General features: G+C 39.7%; 1 protein-coding gene across 5 annotated transcripts in view; it reads left to right on the plus strand.

The window, feature by feature from the left end:
* Positions 1-24,154, plus strand: part of col18a1a (collagen type XVIII alpha 1 chain a) — a 75,139-nt gene extending 50,985 nt beyond the window's left edge. For 4 of the 5 annotated variants that reach the window (XM_027285317.1, XM_027285314.1, XM_010745215.3 and 1 more), the window contains 40 exons: positions 861-944; positions 3,022-3,093; positions 7,811-7,889; positions 9,232-9,294; positions 10,202-10,332; positions 10,810-10,836; positions 11,114-11,311; positions 11,545-11,571; positions 11,707-11,769; positions 11,851-11,928; positions 12,033-12,083; positions 12,225-12,347; positions 12,484-12,546; positions 13,221-13,265; positions 14,183-14,314; positions 14,406-14,477; positions 14,792-14,818; positions 15,329-15,427; positions 15,713-15,748; positions 16,035-16,124; positions 16,292-16,324; positions 16,831-16,866; positions 17,684-17,743; positions 17,844-17,921; positions 18,028-18,063; positions 18,171-18,224; positions 18,344-18,415; positions 19,212-19,277; positions 19,535-19,565; positions 19,926-19,979; positions 20,101-20,129; positions 20,224-20,355; positions 20,469-20,619; positions 20,746-20,810; positions 21,020-21,148; positions 21,354-21,386; positions 21,488-21,805; positions 21,982-22,179; positions 22,501-22,616; positions 22,734-24,154. In XM_027285317.1, the coding sequence (XP_027141118.1) occupies positions 861-944; positions 3,022-3,093; positions 7,811-7,889; positions 9,232-9,294; positions 10,202-10,332; positions 10,810-10,836; positions 11,114-11,311; positions 11,545-11,571; positions 11,707-11,769; positions 11,851-11,928; positions 12,033-12,083; positions 12,225-12,347; positions 12,484-12,546; positions 13,221-13,265; positions 14,183-14,314; positions 14,406-14,477; positions 14,792-14,818; positions 15,329-15,427; positions 15,713-15,748; positions 16,035-16,124; positions 16,292-16,324; positions 16,831-16,866; positions 17,684-17,743; positions 17,844-17,921; positions 18,028-18,063; positions 18,171-18,224; positions 18,344-18,415; positions 19,212-19,277; positions 19,535-19,565; positions 19,926-19,979; positions 20,101-20,129; positions 20,224-20,355; positions 20,469-20,619; positions 20,746-20,810; positions 21,020-21,148; positions 21,354-21,386; positions 21,488-21,805; positions 21,982-22,179; positions 22,501-22,616; positions 22,734-22,947 (3,465 nt within the window). In that variant the 3' untranslated portion in view covers positions 22,948-24,154. The remainder of the gene's footprint in view (positions 1-860; positions 945-3,021; positions 3,094-7,810; positions 7,890-9,231; positions 9,295-10,201; positions 10,333-10,809; positions 10,837-11,113; positions 11,312-11,544; positions 11,572-11,706; positions 11,770-11,850; positions 11,929-12,032; positions 12,084-12,224; positions 12,348-12,483; positions 12,547-13,220; positions 13,266-14,182; positions 14,315-14,405; positions 14,478-14,791; positions 14,819-15,328; positions 15,428-15,712; positions 15,749-16,034; positions 16,125-16,291; positions 16,325-16,830; positions 16,867-17,683; positions 17,744-17,843; positions 17,922-18,027; positions 18,064-18,170; positions 18,225-18,343; positions 18,416-19,211; positions 19,278-19,534; positions 19,566-19,925; positions 19,980-20,100; positions 20,130-20,223; positions 20,356-20,468; positions 20,620-20,745; positions 20,811-21,019; positions 21,149-21,353; positions 21,387-21,487; positions 21,806-21,981; positions 22,180-22,500; positions 22,617-22,733) is intronic. The other variant, XM_027285309.1, reaches the window with a different exon arrangement.

Here is a 24,154-nt window from a genome sequence, read left to right on the forward strand (position 1 = left end):
TAACTCTATAAATCAGACAAGCCCATTTAAGGTATTCCAGATATTTTGTCAGAAAGATGTTTTTAACTGCTTACTTAGAAAAATCTTTTCAGGACTTGTTGACTGTTGACCCATGCATGGCCTTAAGCTAGAGAGGTCTTGTGAATTTAATTTCACTAATCAAATCAAGACTTGGCAAGCTTCCCAGGCATCTAAATATTTACATTATGCATTTATAAAACGGACATTCCATTTTGAAATGGGATTTCTTTAGTAGATGTCCCTTTGCCACCAGCAAAAACATGCTGAGAATTATTGTGAAGATCTAAAGCAGTGAGTTTTAAAATATAGCATGACACATCGACTAAACATTGTACAGAAAAAGTACCGCCACTAAAAGCCTGTGTAGAGTTTAAATGTCAAAGAGCCTTTGCTATTTATCTTCAAAGCTCTTAGAAAATCCATTTCACTTTTTTTTTCTTCTCAGGACATAAATGTGTCCTGAAGAGTCGACTTCAAATAACTCAGCAGCAGAGAAAATACCTCTTCACACAGAGCTAATGGCCCTTTGATAGGCAGTTAGATAGCATTCATGGTATCTGTGCGAGTATCCTGTGTGGGAACATGTATCAGATCTTGCGTGCGGGGCAGAGATAGTGGCACTTCACAGGCTAAGACTGGAGACTTCAATGACCCCTCTGATTTTGTGGAAAGGGGGAATTCCCTGAATAGTATTACCAAGCAGCAAGTTCAGAGATAAGCATCCATATTTGTGTGATGAAAGTAAGACATCATATGTGTGTATGTGTGAGAACAAGTGCTCCTCTGACATTATATATATATCATCAAACATCAATACCCCTTGTCCTTGTTTGCAACAGGGGGTGATCGGTGAGCTGAGGGTGGTGGGAGACCCCCGTGCTGCTGAGAGACACTGTGAAGAGGATGAAGATGACTCAGATGTGGTGAGTCCCATTTTGAAAAAAATCAATACATGTAAATGAAATATTGCAGCTGAAATATTGCATGTTAAAAATATAAAACAGTTTTTGGTGGTTAGACTGTCAGCACATTTTTTATCTAATTGATTGTTGGCAAAACCTACGGTGACCAGACATCCTGGTTTCAAGCTGGCTGTCCTGAGTCCCCACAAATATTCTCTACAGAACTATCCCAGTTTTCACCACAATTAAAGCAAAAATTATAATACTTGTTATAATACTTTTGTCCCGCTCATTATTACCCAAGCTGATATAAATACTGCGCACCATCCATCTGAATTCAACACTTTTTTAAGGCTTGTGGCTGTTTCTGACAGAACATGTCAGTATGTGCAGAAGAAAAGTTGGTCTACTCCTTCCTTTGTAAAATGCTTACCAACGAAACTGTTACGCTCATGACGTTCACAGTAACAAGGCACAGCCTGTCAAGTCGCATGAGCAAAAGTGTGAAGAATTGATTACATTTATCTGTCCTGACATAGCTCCAATCTAGCATAACACTATTATTCCTAAAGCAGTAATAATCAAGTGTCACTCCCAAGGCCCAAGGAGCATAACAGTGTCAATAACTCCTTATGTTTGTGGGGTTTGGGGTTACATTAATACAAAAAAAGACATGTTTCATAACCAGGACTTAAACTGTGTAGCATTTCATCTCAGTGAGAAGCGATTCTTGGATGCTATCAGAGTGCAAGCTAATGTTTTCAACTAATTAAAGGCAGCTCTGACCTATTCTACTACAGATAACTAGTAAGAACATGAAAAATGCTGGTTTTGGATATCTTTTGAAAGGATTATCTATTGGTCAGATTTCCCTTTTCCTGAAACACTTTAGTCATCACGAGGTTATCATTTTACTTTGCCTGAAACAACATTTTCAACTAACTTGCAAAGCTAATGTTAGCTCGATTAGCTAACTAGCTACACCTGATAAAATCGGTCGCAGTTCACTTCAGCTGGCAAAATTCATGGTTGCTAGTTAGAAACATCTGGGGGCTGCTTCAGATGAAATTCTTACTGAAATCTGGGACCACATTCAAATATTACTAAGAATGTTGATGGTTATCATTGTGCCATGTGAGAATGCAAAGCTAAAGGTCAGTTCTGTTCAGATTCGTTCTTACACTGGAAAAATCTGACTAGCAGAGAAAACAATTACTAAGAGGTAACTGTTCCGTGAAATTATAGCAATAGTAAATCTGTAACTGATAAGAGCCATTTCACCGGCTGACCCTGACCACCCACACACAAACACAGGTGCCTCTCTGCAGCCCACCAGCCGCCTTTAGTGTTGTTTAGTAAAACATTGCCTTTGCAGCTGTTCTGCTTGCTGGGACCACCAAATCCTTGTACTTAGTGACAGAATAAAGTTCAAGATTTTACCGCTTGTTGTCATCAGATCTTTAGATGTCGTTTGAATTAGACAAGAAAATCACATTCCAAGTGGAAATAACAGGTTTCCTATTTCAGGATGTGTCTTTTATCTCAAATGATAACCTCACACACAGCTGTTTTCCTGTATAGAGGACACATTGAATTACCAACAACCTTTGAAGTATATCAGGTACTATAGCTACCTACTTAACGGTATTGTACATTGTTTGATACAACAAATATACCAGCATTTGACTTACTGATTTGAGTGCAGAGACCTGGACCGCTGACAATTTAGAGCATTCAGTCTGAGCTGCACCTTAGTTTTAATCAGACAAAAGCCTCACTGAGATTCAGTCTGATCTGTTTTAAGAGGTGTCTGTCTAAAGATAGCACAGACAACTAAAATAATAAGGCAGTAAAACTCTCACACAGAGCACACAGAGCACAGAGGTTATGTAAGTGAATATGTATGTACTGTACACATATTCAATAAAACCATTGCTCCAAATTGCTAAACTCATGAACTGACACACATGATGCAAAGAAAACACACACAGTTAAAAGATGTTACACGTTTGTAATTGTCAATGCACCGAATAAAATAAAAAAAATGACATCTGGTGGATATTAAATTAAATTAAAAATGTATGATTTGTCTCCTCAGGCTTCAGGGGAAGGAAGTGGATATAGGGAAACCAGACCCTCAAATGAAGCCAAGGAGAAACCTAGATGGACGGTAAGGAACTGGAGCTCTTTTATTCATTACAAAATGTTCACCTGCTGTTGTTTATTCTTCCTTTTTAGATTTATTGTCAGAGTATGTTATGTTTACATCAACATATAATAAGAAAATAGGAATTGATGTTTGTTGAACGAACACACTTGGACCGTGGAGGTGAGGGTGAGCTGAATTGGTTGCAATCTGTAACTTTTGGATCTCTGGTATACTTTCTAAGCTCAACTACATGATGCGTCATTTATACCACTACTGGTTCTTGCAGTTATGTGTGCCCCACTTATTGTTCTTGATACTTTATGTTGAAACATTATGGCTGCTCTGGGATAAAATACGTTTGATGTGAAATTGTAACTCTGGAGTGAAAAAAGAATGAGGAATGCAAAGGAGGATTCGAACAGCTGATCAAGCCTGACATCTATACCTGGCCAACAAAGATTATTAACAGCAGACATGCTTCTGCAAATGGAGTCATCCCAGTGTTACCTAGATATGCCACTGATGTCTCAAGTTACTCGGTATAAGTGAGTGAACACTCATCCCTCAAGAGAGATTAAAAACTGCTGAGTTGATGTCTGGAAATTGAGCTGCTTCTGTCTTATACATCTGGGGACAAAGACTTTTTACATAGAAAGTTTCCTCTTGTTAGAACAGAAAGGAAATGACCTTGGAAAGGTAAAACTGAGTTAACAGTAAAATACCTATTTCATAAAATACTATTTTATTTAGTTACAGCTGCCAAAATAGAAAGTAAAGCCAGCAAGAAGAATTATGAGTTTCGGATTGTTATCTTTTAGGAGATTTGCCCGGTGTCAGGTATTCGTTTGCGTGCTCTGGATAAATGTAGCTGCAGATTTATCACCTGGATGAAGGCCTAACCCAACACTTGTCTAACTTCATCAAATCACTGCATGTATCTTTGTGTGTCCTCTGTCTATCCCCCACCCTTTGTCATTCCTCGCCCTGCTTTCTGTCTCTCTCACACTCACACACAATCAGATTCCACAGACACTCACTCACATCTTCCCACCCTCAAAGATAGCCATACATGCTGAAATGTAGCACTACCACCACCCTGCATCACCACCACTACCTCTGTGCGTGCATGCACTCCCACTCACAATTATAGTGGGGAGTTAGAAAAACCAGATGTCTATTTGGACTCGATGTGATCCAAGACAGAGCCCCCCCACTCGCCTCAGGGCTTTGTTATTTTGACTGGTTTCTCAATCAGCTATGTACAGGAACTGAGAGAGGTGGAAAGAAACTTAGAGAAGGAGACAGGGAGGGCAGGGTCAGGTACCTCAAGTCGGAAGTCTCTTCATCATTACTGCCTTATTCCTTATACTGCCTTGATGCCTTGCAACTTTTACAAGGGGCTTTTCCATCTGTTCAGTAGGCATTTATTAGCATCATGTAATATGCAATGTAATGTAAAAGACAACAGCTGGCATCTAATTCCTACCTGCCGATGTTTTTTCCATCTGATGTCAGAGAGAAGAACCTATACTCTTTACGTTTGTCCAACCAGTGCAATTAAAGCAAGTCTGGGCAGAAACAAGTTGGAGGGAGAGAGAGAGAGAGAGAGAGTTGTACAAGTCAAACTTTCCATTTTGTCATCCTGGAATTCATAGTGATAGATGGCAGAGTGAGTCAGTCATCCTTAAGGGTGTCATCGCTGGAAACCAAGTGTGCCCTTCAGCAAAGAGGAAACGGTTCACAGGCCTGATTCTAAGTGGATACGATGCAAAAGTCTGTAATGTCATGTTTAGATATGAAGGTGTTGGACTCTAATCGGAGATGTGGACTTGTGACTGGACCTGGACTCGTCTGACTTGAGGGCAAAATGCTGATGAGACTTGACCTGGTGACCCATAAATATTAAAAAAGTCATCTGTAGTTGTGCCTTTTGGAGCTCTGCCAAACTGTCATGAATTATTAATAGCACAAGCAGGATGTGTGCAACATCTCCATAATCTAATGCACACTTTAATTTGCAGCTACCTGCACCAGAATAAAATAGAGAAAACCAAATGTAGGTGAAACAAATCAGCCTTTCATTTATAAATTAAATGTAAATGTGTATATTGCATATTTTCCTCTCCGCAGCCATGAAAATAACTGATGCACAAATCATTATTTAAGTCATTTGCTAAATATTTCAGGATTATTATTCATGCATTTTCACATACTGAATTCCTCACCAATTATTAGAAATCACATTTTCATTTCATGCCGCCCGCACTGTTTTAAACAAGACTGTGGAACTGTGAACAATTCAAATGTTCTTGCAGCTGAATGATTGATGATCTGCATTGCTGAAAAGACAGTTTGGAGTTACTGTAACATACCCGTCACCTGTGTATAATGGTTCATTCAAGTTGTAAACACAGCGAGGACTCTACAGGGTCACTGTAGGTAGACACTGTAGGTGTCATAATCCTCAGAGTATAATCTAATAAAATCAATCAACATTAGCAACAGTAACTCTTTATCCTCCTATAAATCTGTGTTCTTCTGTCATTTAAAATCCATTCATTTAAAGTTAAAGCCCTGTGTTTGGGTCATTGGTGCAGTGCTCTACACAACACTGAAAATATTCATACACTGTAAAAAATAAATAACTTAATACAAAATGGATGACCACTGCCTTAAAAACAAAAATCACAAGACCTGTGAGTTCGGTTTGACTAGCTTATTTGTTACTAGGCTTAAAAACAGCTCTTACTCTAATTTCTGAAGGCTACATCAATGGAACAAGCCGAGTCAATAAATACATTCAAATTAAATTACCAAGTAATGATTAGAAGAAACGGAGAGGATAAAAATGTTCACAAATCAATGTTGTGAGATTACTTAAAACTCTATTATCCGAATACAGGCCTGGAGAAATGCTGTCGTAGCTCGGTTAGGGGTTTCATGAAAGACAGATGATAGGCAAAGGCAAAGTCATGTTTGCATGTTTGATATGTGATGCAAAAGTTCAGTACTAAACAAGTGGTACCTGATGTGGGTAAGAGTTGTGCATTTAGGTCTTAATGAAAGGCAGCAGCACTTGGGGAAAAGATGTGATAGTTTCTGTTCTGATCAGGATTGCACTTAATTATCAGATAAATTGAGAGTTGCTGCATTTTATAAACAGTCAGGCTGTTTTTATTTCTTCCTTAGGCCAGCCACAAAAAATGTGCAAATTCCCTCTGTGATACTTCACAGGGCATGCAGTGGAAAAAAAAAAAAAAAAAAAACTGCTGCAGAGGTGGAATACGTTCATTGCCAAGGGAGCTGCATACCTGCTCTTAGATTCGGGGGGTCGCGTGGTTCAAATCCATCAACAAGATGTTCTAAAGATCGGAGCCTCCCACCCGTCATCCCCAGCTATGAAGCATGGGTGAAGGAGTGAACAAGCAGGGTATTCTTTATCACATTAATAGATATATCAACTTAGAACAGTCAATAATGGTCTGGCCAAATTCTTAGCATACTCAATGCCATGCAACACAGTAGGAAGAATAGTTCCCCAGAGAGGAAACTGGTTAATTATCAACACTAGCTTCACTTGCCCCTTCAGCCGCCCCCTGTCTTACATTCTTTATCCCACTCCTTTTGAATTCCACAGGTGACAATTCGAGGTGTGTCACCGGTGAAGAATGAGCTACAGACGGGGGGTATTTGTATAATTTCCAACCCCCCTCTCTCCTTTTAACCCAAAGGCAATTCAGGAGCAGAAGTCCCCCCCCCCCCCCCCACAACCTTACTCCTGCTGCTTCCGAAGATTATTGGTAGACTGGAAGATGACCCGTCTTTCTTTTGTCCAGAAAAACATATTCTAAATATACTGAGACATTTTTTTAGTACCACTATTACAACAGACGTTAAAATACAGTAGTGTAGCTTGACCCTATTCACCTACGGACGGTTCACACAGGAGACAGGTTTGCAGATTCAGATTTCAGATCATGGATGCATTAGAAGGAGGTTGCATGGTGTACCATAATTTGAGAACTGACAAAAGACAGTATGCAAGTGACGAAAGGATTATGTTTGTTTTCTAAATCCAACCTGATTGATTTGAGCATGGAGTTTTCTAATTTAGCTGCAAGTTTAAAAAAAACAGGGTTTGGAGTTGCAGCAATGAGATGAGCACACACCAATATGCAAAGATGAATACTCATGAAGGTTGGCGTATGTCATTTCTACTCTGGGTGTCGCTGTAACTCCCTGGAAAAAGACATTTTGCAACAGGGAGTGGAAGCTGTGTTCCCTGACAGCTTCCATCATGTTCTTATAAAGAGTTGAAGGCATGAAGATGCCTGACAGAAATTAACACATACACTGCAATTACCAACAACAATAAACATTTGCCAAAGGAAAAGAAAACTTCTCTCTCCTTGTTTTGCCATGCACACGTTGACTCAATCATGTACGGGAAAACAGTCTCTTCGTTAGGAAACTATAAACACTAACAATTTAATGAAGTACTGAAACAGGAGTTTTTTTCATGGGATTGTTTTGGATTATTTTTAACAAGCATTACATTTTCTCATGCACCGACATGTTTCTTACATTGTTTTCGGGGCTTTTCAGTGCAGTGGGGGTGTATCAGTGGAAACAGATCCATAAAATCTAAAGCAGGCTTAGTGTGGCTTCCAGTAAATGTCATCCATTGCCCTTTTTAAATATGTATCTCTCTCTCTGTTGAATAAATTATTTCCTCCAGACTACCCCTCCATCTTCACGGCCCATTCAGCAGCCACCACTGACCAGGAAAGAAGAGGTGTCAGTTACAAAAGAAACAGGTGAGTTTATCTGGACAGTCAACACTTGCTTTTTAATATGAAATCAACCCAACCATTACCAATCACTCAAGTCAGATCTTTCTGATAGCGGATAGACATCAACACTAACTTCATCTGGAATATTGTTTGTGTCTCTACATTGAACATGAGACAGTTTTGTCAGTCAAACGTTTAGCACACTTTTTTTTTACATGAGTGTTTTTACAGATGCCTTTGGCTCTTACTTGTTTTTCTGTCTTTCATAAATTCATGATGTTACTTTCAAAGGTGGAAAATGGGTGCTGTACCTCCACATGTTGGCACGTGACTTAGCCAACCTGTAGGGTACGGAGGGGAATGTTTCTGACAGCTTATGGAGTTGCAGAGTTCATATTCTTTGAACAGACATAGCAGAGCTAGTCAGCGCTCCCTAGAAACAGATTCACTGACATATGTCTCCATCTAGTGGACATAAGAAGGGTGTGGAAGTTGAGCACTGAAGTGTGTCTGTGTAGGTGTTAGGTTAGTAGTCAGTTTTCGTTCGGAGCAGAACAACGTTCATGTTTGTTGGATGAACCAGTGTTAAAGATGAATTGAGTAAACTTTATCCTCATTTTACTCAGTGATTAACCCACAAAGATGGTGAAACAGATTTTTGTTGACTGTTATGTACAGTAGTTAAATCACACAAGTTATTCCACAACTGGTATCATGTAGGACATAAATGACAAATTAAAACCAAGCATGTTTAATTGGAACAATTTAAACAAAAAAGGCACAAAGCTTTTGAACAAGGTGGGTCAATTCTCCATGCGATATAAAGTGTACAGAAATGTGTCTGATGTAGCATACTATGGAACTTATCAGTCATGATGGGATGGTAATGTCTATGACAAAGATCAGAACACTGTGAACACACTGTACTGTATGTTAAGAACATGTACGCATCAGTTGCAGGGCAAAAGCAGTTTGTTAGGTGTGAGTCAATTTCAAATTGGATAAAACATTACATGTAGTGATTATTACTTACATTTATTTTAATTGTACAACATTTTGATTTGCAGTTACAGATGTATGTTGACATAAATAAGGCACCTGTAAATTACAATATTAATTGACAAGTATTCTGTTGCTACTGTCTAGGTAGAGGTTGTTTTCTAAATTGTCTTGTTACTGATTATAATAAAGAAAACAATGCAGTGTTTTTTTTTAAATGCTTACAAAGTCAAATCTCTTGTTGATCATAGACCAAATTCAAACATATAAATTAAAATAAAATGACCTCAGGAGCGTCCATGTAACTGATTTGAAATAGTATTACTCTGGAGACTCACTTTAACACTGTCTTTTGCGTTGTGTTCAGCAAGCGACTCCCAGCATGTTTCATTTTCTGTGGAGTCCAGGCCCGGACTTCCCGGGTCACCAGGTGGGTCGATGGGGGTTAAAAACACAGAGCCAAGCATCCAGATCTCCTGTGTTTGATTTCCTTTTTATTTTCGGCCTGATCGTCTGCCTACTTCATGTGTACTCCTCACGTAGGACCTCACATGGATTTGGAAGTGCAAGAGTGCATGAATCTGTTTTATGCTTTGGAGTTTTTGCGGGGTGGTGGACATGTTTGTAAATAAGTCAGAGAGGTGGAAAATTGGGCTATTTAAGCTGTAATCCCCCCCAAAAAAATACATGTAAAAGGGAAAAAATAGATGCACTCAACTGAAAAAGAGACAGAAAATGAAATGGAAAAAGGTTAGGAGTAGATTTTGTAAATCTTTATATATATATTAAGGATTGGACAAAGAGGACTAGTATTGCATGCTAGCTTAGGCTAGTAATGCTATGTTATGCGTGCAGCATTAGATTTTTCAGTAAATATGTTATGCTTATACGTCAATTTAAAAGCATGGTATCCATTTTTTGCTAAACTCGAACCCTTAAACCAAAATACTGAATAAGCTGTCTTGAAGCAGACGCTATTTCGCTGTGCATGTCAGCAGAACTGAAAAAAAATTGGTTGCATTTCATACAAGAGGGGGGAAGAGTCTGAGGTCAGCTCAACTTGCACCAGAAAATAAATCTCACGATGGTAGTGCATGCAGGTGTGGGAAGGTGCCACCTCAAACCTTTCACATGGCCTTTAAATTACAGCCGTGCACACTGGGATTCTTGCTCCATCAAGCAAAAAGTCATTTTCTTTTCCTCTTTTCTCCTCTTCTTTTGGGTGCAGGAAATGTCCTGTTTATTGTTTGGGATGTGGGATACGATCATTAATCATTTTTGAAAGGTCTTTTTCATTGGGGTATTAATGACTCTGTCCTTTTTGTCGTTGTTTTCAGGGCCAGTTGGGGCTAAAGGAGAAAGGGGTGACCGAGGGGATAGAGGAGAGAAAGGAGACAGGGGTCCTATTGGGCCGAAGGGAGAATCTGGTTCTGGCTCCAGCTCACGAGGTGGAGCCCGTGGAGAAAAGGTTTGGACCCTTTTTAACATTCTACTCTGATAGTGCATGTGTTAAAAAAGTAATCGTTGTCATGCAGTTTGAGAACCTTTTTTTTTTTTTAACCTAGGTCGTCCTTCTGAAGGTCGTTACGGGCAGTGAGTTAGTTGTTAAAAGCATGAGCAAGGACAAGAGCAGTGATATTAGGTTTGGTGAAATACCCCAAAGTACCACTAGGGGGAGCTGCAAGTCCTAACACATACGTAATACATACAATAACATACTTTGTTATACATTTTGTAACCGTCTGTACAATTACAGATAAACTATGTATGGAGTTGTTTTGTCTTATGAAAATCAGGAAAATCCTTTAAAGTGAGGACATTATTATTGGCCTGACATTTATATAATGATAGATTATTTGTATACAAAAATCTGAGCCACTGGTGCCATTTCAGCCAATCAAGATGTTGACACTGACCTGGCACTGTTTCTTCTTTCAATTTTCAGGGAGAACCAGGAGAAAAGGGAGCAAAGGTAAGTAAAATGTCCTCTCATAATAGAGTCATTTTTAAATAAAGAGTGTTGGCACTTCATCTGTTTCATACATTGGCTCAACAAGTGTCAATGACCTCAATTAGACCAATGTTTCTTGTCATCATGACCATGAGAGGACTGCTGCAAGATTAAAATAGAGGACTTCAGTGGTGTTGATTTCATTGTTTGGATTTCAGTAACGTTGAAAGTTGAGTTGACAGACAATATTGTATTTCTTCTGTCTAATCAGTTAACACTGATGCTTCTTTACCTCCAGGGAAGTGCAGGCTTTGGCTACCAAGGAACGAAGGGAGAGCCCGGCCCTGCAGGGCCGCCCGGTCCTGCTGGGCCTCCAGGGCTTGCAAATGAGTATTCAGTCGGCAGTGATGGATCAGTTGCTTCCGGGGTCCCTGGACCACGAGGACCACCAGGTGCCCCAGGGCCCCAGGGACCAGCAGGAACTGATGGAGAGCCAGTTAGTGGACTACAGTTGATTCTTTATATGAAAACACTAAAAGCAATATTGCTGTGGTTGATCCAAAGATTGCCAGTATTTCTGTTTCTTGTGGGGTTAAGAGTTTCTTTCCAAAGTTTATAAAGATTATCCTAAGTAAAATAAAAATAAAAATAAAGCGTACAGTTATGTGGAAATAAGAATGATCAAGTACATTTTTTGTCTAAGAGGACTTCTTTATTTCAATTTCACAGGGTGATCCTGGTGAGGATGGAAAAACTGTAAGTTCACACTAATCAATGTGTAAAACTTTTTTTGTTGACTGTTAAAGTAGATACTTATTCCTTTACACTTGAAACTTTACTTTTACTTGTTTTAACCTCTAGTACCCTAATGTTATGGTTTCTTCAACACAGGGTCCTGATGGACCACGAGGCTTCCCAGGAATCCCAGGAGACCCTGGACTCAGAGGAGAGAAGGTTTGATGCTCAGTAAAATCAACATAATATTTACAAAGTACACAAGATAGATAGAAATCTTAATGACTTTTGTGCATACAGGGAGATCGTGGAGATGGTCAGCCTGGTGCAAGGGGACCACCAGGACCACCAGGACCCCCAGGACCTGGACTCAGATCTGTGAGTTAATTTTGGCCTCCATCACATGACATGTATCATATCCAACTTGTATCAGACTGACTTTGGATCATGTTTTGAATAAAACTGAATTCAATGTATTTCAGACTTTTATGGACATGGAAGGTTCAGGGTTTCCAGATTTGGAATCTATTCGGGTGAGAATTTGAATTTTAAATACGTCTCTCAACTATGTAATAGATTACATCATCTTTGTTGTTCTACGACTGTAACAAGAATCTAAAAACACCATAGATTGTTGTAAACTTGCTAAAATTATTCTTTTCTTGTTGTTGTAGGGACTGCCAGGCCTGCCAGGTCCTCCTGGCCCCCCTGGTCCTCCTGGTCCTTCTACTGCAGGCACAGGATTTGCTTCTGGGGCATTTGGACCACCAGGAAAGGATGGAGCACCCGGTCAACCTGTAGGTGTCATTATATTTGTGTCCACTAACAAAATAATTCTCTCAACCCCTTAAACTGTCTGAATCGTGAATAAAATGTTCAGTCCAATCAAATCAACAACTGCTGATTATCTGATCTAATTCCTTCTGACTGTAGGGCTTGCCTGGTTTGCCAGGTACTGATGGAGTTCCAGGAGTTTCTGGTCCCAAAGGAGAAAAGGTAATAATCTTGTGAAAATGTAAAAAAAATCTAAAAAAAATGACAAAACTGGATTTTTACCATCCATAGAACTGAATATGGGTCATAGTGTAGACACGAGATGCATCTGTTTCGAGTATTGAAATTATAATTCAGTTTCAAGTAGGGCTGGATATCATATATCATACAATTCCAACAACCACACAGATGACCAACACTGTTAGTTGTTGCTTAGTCCAATCTATGATTTGAGCATTCTCTACATTACGCTTTATGTGTGTTGGATCCATAACAGTGAGACGGCTAACGCCTCCATTCTCTGCAGGCCAAACAGAAAACTGTGTAAGTGGGTGCCACAAATGTCTCAGCAGATGTTGAAAATGAACAAAAACTAATGCCTAGTGGGAATTAGTGCTAACATTACCAATCTAGGCTAACCAGCAGCCACTTTCTGAGCGGACGCATCTCTTGCCAGCTTCTACTGTCAGTCCACTCGAATCTTACTTGTTGTAAAAGGCCACAGTAAATTATTGATTATACAAAACCAGCATGTGAGCTTGGTGAAAATTGGGGGAAAACAGCTTGGATCAACCGCTGTTATCCATGCTAGCCATGGAAGCCGGCAAAGCTTAGAGTTGAAGGAAACCTGAAATTTCAGACTGGCATTTCTGTTGACACATTTTGTCTTTGTCTAGGGTGACTCAGGCGAGTTGGGTCTTCCAGGAGCAGTTGGAGCGAAGGTGCGGATTTCTAACCTTTATAACTTTAACGTTTTCTTTTTTTTTTCTTCTCTTTTCTTTTCTTTTCTTTTCTTTTCTTTTCAATTTTACCTTTACAATGACTAGACCCTACATTTCAAGTCAAGTTTAAGTCAAATCAATTATTTTTATCGCCCAAGATCAGAAATGACAAATGTCACAAGGGTCTTTACAATCTCCAATACACAACCCATAGCGTTGTAACCAGTATTAAAGAATAATTTCTTATTAGAAATAATCCTGAGGCAAAGTTACATAAATTGAAGTAGCGGTGTGCTTCTGGAACACCAGAACTGTGTAATTCTCAGTGATAACTGCCCATTCAGTAACTAGAATCACATATCAACTTTCATCCAGCTATTTTTGAAGCTTTTCTCATTCCTTTCATTTCTCCAGCAAAACTCCTACCTTTCTTTTCTCACCAATCTGCTGCCTCACTATTTATCCTCCTCCTACTTCCCTAAGTCTCCCCATCTGCAGGTAACTGGGCTCCAGCACATAAGCCATCAAAGGAGATTTGTGTCTTCTAACAATATGCAAATGTTTGTCAAATATTCTCAGCCACAGACATGATTTAAAGTTTAATCTGGCTACTGAGTGCTGGCTATGGTTTGGTTTAACGTTTGGTGACATCTGACTTTGATCCCGGTAAAATGAGCACGGGTGTTTGTGCAGTTACATTATCCTATTGACGTACATAGAAAATGATAACTGAATGCTGCATGACACAGGCATTAGTAAGTTTGTGTAGCATGCATGAGATTCCTGACAATGAATTTAAAACATCTACACTATATTTCCAGTGTTAGATACACTTCACTGGAAATATTTGTATTTTTTTAGAGTTTGTATTTATTTATTCTGAACAATGATTTTACTCCTGTCATTCCTTCACACAGGGAGCTCAAGGAGAACCTGGTTTAGCGGGACCTCCAGGAGATACCGGACTGGCTGGTCTTCCTGGACCAATGGGACCAGTTGGCCAACCTGGACCTCCTGGACCTCCTGGATCAAGTTATCGTGTTGGATTTGTAAGTCCTTTGTAGCTTTTGGTTGAGTTGACAAAAAGTGGCTAAATTTTAGCTTTCTAATTTGTCATAAAATCTTTGTTGGTGTTTGAAGGATGACATGGAAAGCTCTGGTGGAGGTTTCATCAACGGACTTCCTGGTGTCAGAGGACCAGAAGGAAGACAGGTCTGTACTATGTATTGAAGAAATACTTCAGGTCCTGTCTCATATGACAAAGTTTCAAATAAGCCACAGTTCCTACTTGCTGCAATTCTTTAGTTGCTGTTTTTAGTCTCTATTACAAGCCAGAGCCAGTTTCTGATCCCAGATCTAATCAGCAGCTTTCTAGTTCTACTGTGGTCAAGCCATGTCATGTACAACAGAATCAGGTGCAAGATGGAAACTATTCCAACAGTTTTTAGTAGCATGTTGCAAATACTGTACATTTGGAAGACATACATGAGCTTGCAGATAACCAGTGTACATGTGTTTGCTTTCAGGGTCCTCCTGGCTTGCCTGGACTACCGGTAAGTAACTGAAGTTTTCAAGCAATCTGTCATGAGTTGGCCCTTTTGCTCCGCCTCTCCAACTCTGCTTTTCTGCTTTGAAAGCAAATTATTAGATGAAAAATGGTTTTGTTGTGAGTGTTTTGATGTGAAATTAGTAGAAGCATGAGGTCCTTCTGCCTTGGACTGGCAACAGGCGAGTGTTTAGCCCTTGTACTCCATCACAGTTTATTTAACATTTAGGTTTGGTTATCAGTGGTAGACTTATCCTTGTTTCTCTCCTTTGCTGTCCTTCCTCATGCCTGTTTTAGTAACCAGGGTTGAGAAAAACAGGATGCGGTTTAATTGATTACTGAGGGGAAATAAGGTCAATGTGCTGTTGAAAGAAAGAAAGAAAGAAACACAAACAGGAAAAAAATAAACAATATAAGCACACAAATAATTGTGGGCAGTAATATAGTAATAACTTTCTTTTTGTGTGTTTCATTGATTTTTGTTTTCCGCTGATGTAACCTGATTGTACCTCTGCAGGGTAAACCTGGATTCCCTGGTCTACCAGGGCCGAAGGGCAATGACGGTTTTATGGGAAGAGATGGACAACCAGGGTTGGATGGCTTCCCTGGACCTCAGGTAAAATCACTCTAGATCTGACAGTCTTACAAAAAAAAGCTATAATGTTACGAGAGTTAGATGTTTGACACTGTGTGATGAAACATCTGGTTTACTCCAGCCAGGGTCAGGTACTTGACTTTAAATGATAGGTTTGTGATGATTTGATTAGTTTCTTTTCATTTGAATTATCTTATTTAAGAGCTTTATCAAATAATAATATAACAGAAGCAGTACTTTCAGGACATATAGTGCTTTCACCTTTTGTTTTAGGCTCTTTTGTCTCATCTCTCTTTAATTTTACAGGGACCAAAGGGTGACCATGGTGACAAAGGAGAGAGGGTAAATATCATTTTTAACTCTAAATATCTGCTCAGTTATACAGTATATGATTGTAAACACAAAGCAGTTGTCTGTATGCTTATCCAATAGTATTGCACACTCGCCCCATCTCACTTCTGTTCATTTCTTTGTAGTTCTCTCAGACCTTTAAAGAAAAAAAACCCACAATATTCTTCAGGTTTAATACAAAGTGGAGAAACATTTTCACATGATTAATTTCCAGTCTTGAAATTCTTACTAAGTGGGGTGGTTATTTATCTTTTTGTTGCGTGTGTTGTCTTTTTAGGGTGACCCAGGACGAGATGGAAGCGGGCTCCCAGGTCCACCTGGCCCACCTGGCCCACCTGGACAAATCATCTACCAGACATCTGGCAACGTAAGTAACAAAAAGCACACACAGTGGAAGACATTCGAAGAAGCAGCAACATAATGAGACCAGCAATATTGTTTGAATTTATATTGGCCAATTTCTTCTAGACTGAAATCCAAAGCTAAGAGCACTGTAATCAGTACATCCTAATCATTTTCTTTGTGCCACTACAGTCGGATGGTTCCATCGGCAGTGTCGGGTCTGAGGTTTGTATTCATGTTTCCACAGTAACACTCAAGCCAAAATACAGCAGGGACATCTAAATGTAAGATATATATAAAGATGATTGTGTGCTTCTAACCATAGAGCAGGATGACAACAGAGACATGACAAGATTTTATACAACATAGTGAAACGTGCAATTAACTTGTGTTCGTGCAATTATGGAGGCACTGTTCAAAAGACACATCAGCGTTGAGTGTGTCAAACTTCATGAGAACATGGGGTTGTCATCACCGTCTGACCGTCCTTTTATCAAATATAAACATAAAACAACAAAACATCTGTTTCCAATTGAGTATAATATTAAATAAAGGCACACTGAGTGAAAGCTGCACTCATTTCACAATCGACACTTTAGAATAGGCTCATCAGGGCCAGAATAACTTGTGTATGTAGATTTTTCTTGGACATTTTTGTCATTTGTAAAGTTAGTTAGCAAAACATAGAACAACAATCTGATGAAGCAAATGTATTGTGTTTTCTTGTACAGGGGGGACACGGTTTACCTGGTCAAGCTGGCTTTCCTGTAAGTTTCCCTGTTATGTGTTACATAATTAATTTACCTTAAACCATAAATGTGAACTGCGTTCACTTGTACATAATTTGAATTTGACTTTCTGGCATTCTGTGTAATTCTCTACAGGAGAAAATTAAGAAACACAGGATTGTGTCCTGCTTTGTTTTGAACCTGTTGTTAATGTTATGGATGGATTTTAGCACATCTCATGAAAAGATCCAAACTGAAAATGTCTCAGTACTTTCCAATTTCCTGACCTTGTCTGGGGCACTCAGGAAGAACATTCAGTTCTACTAATTAAACGAATCTTTAAAAAAAAGGGTCATAAACGCAAAGTTTCACTCTTCATTCTAAAGGCTCTGAAAACCTTTTTTTTTCGTCAATCAGCTTTATTGGAAAATTGTTAATAGGATCAATTCATTATATTTTTTGATTTAATTACTGGTTCAAATAATGTGTGCTGAATTTTGATGAGAGTTTAACATTTAGCATTTGGATTAGGGACTGTGTCTTTAATCTGACAGGTCTTTATTGCTCTTACTTTGTGACACTGTACAGACCTCTTCACATGCACTGCATATCTTCAGGTAAAGATCTGGAAGCAAACCAGATAAGTTAACAGTAGAGTTTGGCATCCACAAAACTATGCTTGTTCTACCGTATTGGCACTGAATCAGCGGTCCACTCTGAAATTGAGCAGCTTTACTTTGTAGACAGAGACTATAGAGACTTATCATGAGGGCTTGAATTGATCAAGGGGAACAAAGACTTTCCTGCAGCCACTTGTTATTTAATAAATCTTATATTTATTGTCTTTATCATGCAGGGTCCTATTGGACCAAAGGGTGACAGAGGAGACCCCGGCCCTCCAGGCTACGCAGTGAAGGTAAAATCTTTATTTGTTTGTCTAGCTATTCATTTAGTCACTCGTCACCATTGAGGTACAGCTGTAATTGAGTCTGTATTGTCTTAATGCTGCTGTTCAGGGTGAGAAAGGCGAGCCCGGGTTAATAATCGGACCTGATGGAAATCTTCTGACACTGGAAGGGCTAACAGGTGTGAAGGTGAGTCTCACTGCAAATAGAGACACATACACACACACCTCTGTGTGCATTTGTCTGGTGTGGTTGTCCATTTGTTGTTAATCTGCTTCCTTTACCATACCTGTAGGGAGACAGAGGACCAGCTGGACCAGTAGGACCCCCTGTAAGTGTTTGAGCCAACATCTCCACTAATGTACCAAAGTGGTTTAAAATTTAAAATGTATTTCTTTCAGCTCACATTGTCTTTTATTTCCTGATTTGTTTCTGTAGGGTCAGTATGGACCTACTGGATTAAAGGGTGAAATTGGAATGCCTGGAAGACCTGTAAGTATCCATTCCTTACTGTCTTACACACTATTCTGTGTTTATTCTACATAATATACTGTACATTCATTTTGCTGACCTGTTGTATGTAATATTAATCAATGATTTTCTCCTTTTAGGGTCGCCCTGGTGTAAATGGATACAAGGGTGAGAAAGGAGAGCCGGGAGGTGGTTCTGGCTATGGCTACCCAGTAAGTGTTATTGATATTATCAATGCTTCAGTGTTTTTTATTATTTTATTTTAAACAAACCAACAACAACTTTTTGACCTTTTTTTCATGACAAAGATGAAGAATCAAATGTTAGTGTTGTGCTATCGGACATTCAAAAAAATGTATGTGTTCTGGATCAGGCTTTTTTAAGACCCACACTCACCTGACCCAACAGTGCACCACCTAACCTGCTAAAATACCCGCTAATCCACGACCCAAACCAGACCCAATCCGAAAAGTCTCAACTTTATGCATCGTAGTAGCACAATTGTTAGAACTGAGGACCATGGTGTTCTCCAAGGGGGTGATCCTGCTGCTGGGACCAGCCAGAAGCTGCCCAAAGCTCTCTCTTTTCTCCCTGACCCACATTACTACAGTAGTGGGAAGATCTCAGCTGAATTAAAATCAAAATAGTTGCATGGGAGAAGGGTACCGCATCAAGCTTGTGTGATTTCGTTTTTAGTTTAAAGATGCTGTTTTTAACTTTGTCAGTGCGACTGTGATAAATGTTGAAATATGTTGATGTATGTAAATACGCCATCCCTCAGAGTATCTTTAATTTTAGTCAGAGCCGTGCATTTCTCAGATTTGTCAGTGCTTGCAAGGAGAATGTCTTAACGACAAAATAAAAATACAGACAAGTCAATGTTATTGTCACAAATATCCAAATACTGGTATTGATGGTTTGACAGTAATGTCACTACTAACTAATGTGAGTCATTCTGTATCTACACACCAAACACTATGAAAGAGTGAATAACGTTGTTCTCATCAGGGAGTCCCTGGACCACCTGGACCCCCTGGACCCCCTGGGCCAGCCGGTCCCTTCGATCGCTTCAATGTAAGTACACAAGACCTCAAATTATGCACGTTGAACTAATTTTTTAACATTTATATGTCAGAATGAGAGCTAAACTGTATCATATCTGAGTCATGAAAACATTCAAACAGTCATTATCTGGAGCATTTTGTTCTATTCTGTTTCTGTGCCGAATAGTTGCTTAGATAATTTAACAGAAACCTTAAACAAACCTTTTTCTTTATCGTGGCTGATGCTGGGAATTGCCTAATTGAGCATTTTTTTCACTCTCCTAATAGCGCTATGATGATTCTTCAAGGAATTACCCAGGTATGACCTCCAACACACACACCGTTTGTCATTTTAGCACTATATTGTAAGACAGGGATCAGAATGGAGAAGTAAAGTACATGTGGCAGTCGAGAAAGAGAGATTTAGAAAGGGTTTAAAGTGTCTGCAGAGATAAACAGTTCTATCTTAATTTCAGTTTGATCCAGCTGCCTCAGCCTGAAGGGGATATAGACTCCATTGTCACGAAATTAAGCTGTCAAGTCTTACTTGTTTGAAGAATGACTTGATAAAACACAGAATACGTCACTATCAGTGACACAGGGTGCTAGCAGTTTTGCAGTGCTAATGTCAGACACACTTGTGGGATGTTATAACTCTAAAAATGATGTCCTGTTGCAGCAACTAAAGGTGAAAAAGGAGATCGTGGTGAACAAGGAGTTCCAGGAATCCCAGGTAAATTCCAGTTTGCATAAAATATACGTGATGATCATACACACACATCCACTGCAGGTTTTTTTGAGTGAATTATCATACTAAAATCACTAAAACATCTTTGTTTTTTTTGTTTTTACAGCCTCCAATATTGACTTTTTCACACTCATGGTAAACAAGCTCATCACTACGCCTCCAGTCAGTTTCATCACTATGGTGAATGTACTACAAGTCACCTAAATAATGTTAAATCTATTTACAACAGAATGAACTGAAGGGAGAGCGTGGAGAAGCAGGTGTGAAGGGAGAAAAGGGAGAGGCTGGTGGTGGATATTATGACCCACGTTTTGGAGGAGCACAAGGCCCATCAGGGCCTCCTGGCAAACCAGGCCTGCCGGTGAGTTCTGAGAAGTTAATGGCCCAGATCCTATATTGCATGAGCACATGAGCCACTATTACACATAAAAAATGTGATGTTCCATCAATTTAGATTTCTCTCTTTCATGTTAGGGTCCAAAGGGAGATGCTGTAATAGGCCCTCCTGGACCTCAGGGCCCACCAGGGACACCAGGCATTGGTTATGATGGGCGTCAAGGTCCTCCGGGACCACCTGGACCTCCAGGACCACCCTCATTTCCTGGAGCATATAGACCCAATAACCGTAAGTGGCTTTCTCTATTTTGAAATATTCTAAAATCTCTGAACTACTGAACTTATTTTTCCTACAACAACTCCATTGGACCATTCATAAGCCAAATCATTAACCAGCTTTTGTTTTCATTTGAAGCCGTCAGTGTCCCTGGACCTCCTGGTCCTCCTGGTCCACCTGGAACTCCTGGTCTCTCCGCTGGGGTAAGTAGCAGCACTGCAGTTTAATAATCCTCAGACTGTGACTATGTGATTGTTAAGCTGGTATTGAAAATAAGTTATTTGTAATGAGCAGTCCACACCCTGGAACAACTGTTGCAAAATGTTTCTTCATTTTAAGAGCAATGGGCAGCAGTTTAGTCATGTCATTAGAGTTGAACCAAAGCTGACCACTGTGTATTTGTTTTCCACAGGTTACAGTGTTGAGGTCATATGACACAATGCTTGCTACTGCCAGACGACAGACAGAGGGCAGCCTCATCTACATCATAGACAAAGCGGACCTCTATTTGAGAGTACGCGATGGACTGCGGCAAGTCATGGTACAGTAATCAACTTTGACTCAAAAAACATGTAATGCAATTTTATTATAGGGCTAAATAACAGGCATTTAAACCATGTACTATACCATAGAGCTTTAATACAATTTTAAGACCTTATTACCTATTGTGTGATACAGTTCAGATGAGGTTATTTATTCATTGTGAGTTGAGACATCAGCAGTAATATTTTTCTTTCTCCTCTCAGCTTGGAGATTACAATCCCTTCTTCAGAGATCTGGTAAGTCCCACAGAAGAAAGATACAAAATAGAATAAACATTCACTTTGTTCACTAACGTTCACTAACGCTCGATAATGTCACTTACATTTTAATTTAAAAGGAGAATGAGGTTGCAGAAGTCCAGCCTCCACCTGTGATCCTGTACCCACAGTCCCAGGACCAGTCCCAGAACAACGGAGCTGGCCATTACTCCCAGGGTGGTTCTGCCGTAAGACCTATTGAGCCTCCGCCACAGCCACCTGTAGACAGATACCCTCCACGGTATGATCCCATATTCCCAGATCCAAGAAACACAGGTCAGACAGATGGAAGATTAGCCACCCATCAAACAGAGAACAGATACCCCGTGACTCCGCAGCGTAGACCCCATCCACCTGTACCGCAGCCTGGTGGTCATGTGGAGGCATCAGGAACAGGAGTGAGTATTTTACAAATGTATATCATCTGTAACTTATCAGTGAACATATATTCAGGGTTGCACACGGAGAGACAGTGGAATACATTTTGCAGAAATGCAAAAATAAGGATGCAGTATTTTATCTGATAGCAACAACCATTAAAATGTGAGACATAAACCTGCATCTTTCTCATCAGCTACATCTCATCGCCTTGAACACCCCTCAAACTGGTAACATGCGAGGAATACGCGGGGCAGACTTCCTGTGCTTCCAGCAGGCTCGTGCTGTAGGCCTGAAGGGGACCTTCAGAGCTTTCCTGTCCTCCAAGCTTCAAGACCTCTACACCATCGTCCGCAGGACGGACAGGGACAGCCTCCCCATCATGAACCTCAAGGTGAGATACTACTACTGGGGAATATATATATATACACACACATATACATATATACACACATACTCTCTCTCTCTGAAACAGACAGCAAAGGTTGTTCTGTTTATACTTCAGTGGGTGTCTGCATGGGCTGAACCTCACAGATGGACAGATTTCAAATTTTATATCACATAGGTTGTAAGGCAATGTGTGATTTTCATTTTAAGTCCGATGTTATTGTTCTGTTAATGGCAGAGGTTTAGTACTGTATTTACAATATGCTTAATGAAGAACGCATTATGTAGGAGAAATTTAATACAAGGCTTCATATTTGCTTCCTTGCAGGACCAAGTGTTGTTCAGCAGTTGGGAGTCAATCTTCGGTGACGAAGCGAGCAAAATGAGGCAGAATGTACCGATCTACTCCTTCGATGGTAGAGATATCCTCAGGGACAGTGCATGGTGAGTCTTTGGGCATCATTTTGATCATCATGTATTCTTAGCCTTTTCTTTCTTTGATGGTTTTCTACCTGTGGGCACACACTGTATTCTGACATTTGCGGTTCTGTTTTCCTCCAGGCCAGAGAAAATGGTCTGGCATGGATCAAGCAACAAAGGACACCGTCAAACAGACCACTACTGCGAAACATGGCGGGCGGGTGACCGCGCTGTGACTGGTCTGGCATCATCACTACAGAGTGGCCACCTCCTGCAGCAAACCTCCAGTAGCTGCTCCGGTTCCTACATCGTCCTCTGCATTGAGAACGCCTTCACGTCACACTCCAAAAAATAAATCCCGTCCATCCATTTTTTTTATTTTTTATTTTGTTCTGGGCCCTTGCTACAATTTTTAATTCCCTGATGACACGCCTTGTGAGTACGTGGCGTTCGATGAACTGGCCCCTGTGGCTCTTTGCCTGGCAGAGACACTTTGCATTGTCTGCTCCTCCCTTCCATAATCGCCAAAGAGATGGGTCGAACAGAGGGGTGTTGGTCCTTTTTCTCGGGGGCATTGGCACATATTTTCTCCAAGGGGTGAAATCAGAGCGGAGAAGCTAAAGGTGTTCTCATATTGTATCCATTTTTTTTTTTTTAAATTCTGTATATTACATGTTTGTGATTTTTATTTTGTTTATTTTTTGACGTTATCAATGTTTTACCTTTTGAACTGTTTATAATAATGCTATATCCATCCTGTTATTGTTTTTGTTTTTTTTAACTTTAGGTATTGATCATTTCCACATTTTTTTTTTCCAATTTCATTTTAGAATTGTGGGTTATGACGGGGTACAGCAAACTTTTAAAGACTATTTTAAATTTAAAGAAGATAATAGATATTTATTTTTAAATGAAGTTATGTAAGGACAAAAAAAATGATTTGGAGAAAAAAAAAAAAAGCTAAATACCCTCATTTATATTCTACACAACACAGACCATTTAATTCTTTTCAATAGAGCTTCTGATCATAAACTGTGCCTTATTACACAACCTGGACTGCTTTACAAAATGAGCTCATATAGTGAACCACATTTTTTTTGTATGCCTTATTCTACAAATATGTAAATGTTACAGCAGTTCTTGCTCAAGTGCATCCAGATGCTCTTACTTCACACTAAATTTAAATGACCTTGTTGGACACAGACACTGCTATAATGAATAATCCCACATTCAGAGGGCAAAATTCCTTCTAGCGGAAATTGAGTCCTTTAAATCAAATGATGGTTTTCCCTCTTTCCACTTTATAAAAACCTATCAGTGAGTAAGCTGGAAGTGATTAGTTTGCTGCTAATCTGTTGGAGTGATTGCTGTCATGGGTGTTAGTGACAGGAAAACCAGTATGTTAAGGAGACAGTTTTTGCAGTAGCCTTGCATTGAATTTCAGAGACTAACCGGGACCTTAGTGCTACCGATGACATTGACTGAACCTGTGGATTTCCATTTTTTACAAATTGTGCTGTACTGTTTCTCCCAGGCACTGAATAAAAGTCTTTTTCAACTAC

The sequence above is a fragment of the Larimichthys crocea genome, chromosome I, assembly GCF_000972845.2.
Source record: "Larimichthys crocea isolate SSNF chromosome I, L_crocea_2.0, whole genome shotgun sequence".
NCBI lineage: Eukaryota > Metazoa > Chordata > Actinopteri > Sciaenidae > Larimichthys > Larimichthys crocea.